Source organism: Arachis stenosperma, chromosome 3 (assembly GCF_014773155.1).
Source record: "Arachis stenosperma cultivar V10309 chromosome 3, arast.V10309.gnm1.PFL2, whole genome shotgun sequence".
In the NCBI taxonomy this organism is placed as follows: Eukaryota; Viridiplantae; Streptophyta; class Magnoliopsida; order Fabales; family Fabaceae; genus Arachis; species Arachis stenosperma.
The window spans coordinates 35,903,159-35,905,954 of NC_080379.1; the positions used below are offsets into that span (position 1 = coordinate 35,903,159).

At 34.9% G+C, this 2,796-nt stretch overlaps 1 protein-coding gene across 1 annotated transcript; it reads left to right on the top strand.

Moving 5' to 3' along the window:
• Positions 1 to 1,308: 1,308 nt before the first annotated feature.
• Positions 1,309 to 2,273, top strand: LOC130965896 (protein MAIN-LIKE 1-like). The gene is made up of 4 exons (XM_057890655.1): positions 1,309 to 1,568; positions 1,640 to 1,730; positions 1,818 to 1,954; positions 2,105 to 2,273. Exons 1-4 carry the CDS (start codon positions 1,309 to 1,311, stop codon positions 2,271 to 2,273), a joined length of 657 nt encoding a protein of 218 aa, XP_057746638.1.
• Positions 2,274 to 2,796: the final 523 nt, after the last annotated feature.

Below are 2,796 nucleotides of genomic sequence, written 5' to 3' on the forward strand. Positions count from 1 at the left end.
TAGAGGATATTTTAGAAAATTTTTTTAATAATTTAGAAATTATAATTAATTAATTAACTTTTATAATTAATTTTAAAAATTATAATTTTAGAAATTATAATAATTTTTTGCAACAATAAATAAACTAAAGTGGTGTATAATTTTTTGTAATAACATTGGAAATGTTGATTAATAATTAGGTTTTGTAAAATATAATATATTTGTTTTTCGGGTGATATTTATTTATTTACTGTTAGCTTGTTAATTGACATAAATATATTATTGTAGTTGCGGGATATTATTAGGTAAATAAGAATTGGATTTATCTATTAGTTATCATTATTAATAGTAAGTTTGTAATTGTAGTTAATGATATAGAAATTATTATTCGGTAAATATCTATGACTAAATAAATAAATAATTATGTTAAAAATAATTCAATGCTTACTTTAGGAGACAGTATGGCTAAAATAATTAAAGAAGCATAATGATATCGTAATTTTTTAAAATTAAAAAGTATTCGAAATAATTTTTAAGATTATTAATTAAATTTAGAAGTTAAATTATTATTACTCGGGAGTTTACTAAATTGCTTGGATGTAGGGTAGTTATTAGTTTTAACTGATTTTTATTTAGATAGCGGTGTGATTTTAATTAATATGTCTTGTATAGTGAACTGTGTACTAAATTGGATACAGTAAAATTATCTATTTTAGTTGTATTTATTGATACATGGTAGTTACTAAATTAGATAATTAATAGACAATTTAGCATTAGTTTAATAAATTATTAACTCTAATTAGAAAAATATTAACTTTTAGTAGTAAATTAGTAATTATTAATTATTTGACTAATAATTTGTTATGTTTCTGTAGAGTTTACGGAATTTGACATGTAACCACCCACTGCCTCCGAATCGGTACCATGAAAATACAGAGAAAAAGTTATGATTTACTGGTTTTTATCATGTTTCTCAAATTGGAATGGTTCAATGTCAGAAAGAACTGGTAAATGCTCTAGTTGAAAGGTGGCACCAGACACACACACCTTTCACCTTCGGTTGGGGAGTGTGTTGTGACATTGAAAAATGTGGTTGTAATTCTTGGTCTTCTGACTGACGGTCTTCCAGTCACAGGAGTAACTATGAGCAGTTTTGAAGTCCTAGAGACCGAGTGTTCACACTAATTTGGGATTGCATCGAGAAAATCAGACTACAAAGGAAGCTGCATAAAATTGACTTGGCTTCGGGATTTAAAAGAAAGATTACAGTTGATTGATGAAAACAGTATTTAGAGGTACGTGAAGTGCCACATTATGTTGTTATTTAGTATGATCTTGTTTGGAGACAAGTTTGGGGCATCTGTGCACTGGAAGTTCCCGCCTTTACTTCGTAATTTTGGCAGTATCGGACAGTATAATTGGGGATCGGCTTGCCTAGCACACTTGTATAGGGCGCTATGCAGGGTATCTCATTTTGACTGTAAGAAAATCGATGGTTCACTAATACTTCTACTAGTTTGGGCATGGATCTGTCTACCGTATCTTGCGTCGATTCCTAGGGAACCCTGCAGTTTTTCACTTGCAAATAGGTAACATTATCGAGTTACATCGTATCTTCATATTTACAATTCAATAGTGTTAATGAAATAAATCATATTAGGTGGCGTAACTGGGACTGTGGAGACCGACACTATAAATATCTTACTCTTGCTCACTTTAGGAAGTCATTGGATGATCTTCAAGAAGGCCAGGTGTGTTTTCATTAAAGACGTATTTGTTTCTGGTTTAGTGTTACTATTATTTGGCTTGTCAAGGTCTATTTCTATTGTTGTGTGCAGTTTGTGTGGGTTGCTTATGGTGTTGATCGTATTGATCCAGACATAATTCCTGCAGACATTTACATGCACTCGGTTGTGTGTAGGGCTATGGTGCTATTGGTTTCATTTGAATGCATTGAGTGGCATGCAAGTGATAGGTATAGGCGATAGTTTGGTTTCGTTCAAGGAGTTCCTCATCAGGAACGGAACCTAGACAAGGCACACGGAGAAGTTTTGACTGGTCCCAAGAATCTTTACTGGGCCACAGCCACAACTCACTCATTTTGGGTGATGTAGTGGACAAACAGGTATAATCACGTTCTTACTGAGCAATCCGTGCCTCCACAGTATCCCTTAGATATTTACATGCACTGGTACCGTACTAAATATGGCAACCATCTGAACTTGTCGGATCTTGTTGTTCAAGAGAATGATGAGGGTGATCCAGTTATAGATGATGACAAAGATGGGGGGTAATCCAGGTGTGGATGATGACAATGATGAGTAGGAGCTACAGTCACCGCCACCTCTACCTCCACCTCCACCTCCAGAAGAACAACCACAATCCTCGGTCCCATATGTAGTCCAAACACAGTTCACCCCGTCATACCCAATACATCAGCAATATTAGAGTACTCCATAATTTGACTCAGGAGATGGAGCTTCTTTTATCCAGTTACTTGGGTTCATGGCTGTAAATGCAGGTCAATCACAATCTAGCCAGCAGCCTGATTTCATGATGGGTAGATATTCCTTGGATGCGAGGCATCCATGCCGCACTTCCTTGAGTATTTCTACAGGGTTGGTATCTGGAGACTCTAGTAGGAGTGATGGTGATCGAGAAATTCTTAATAGTCAAAATCCACGCCGTGTTTCCGTGGGTCTAATTGAAGAAAATGCTAAGGCAGCTGAGCAAGAGATTGATGAGTATCTTGTAGATGAACTAGATGACGAGGATAATGAGGAGGGAGAAGATGAGGACATGGATGAGGATGAAGAA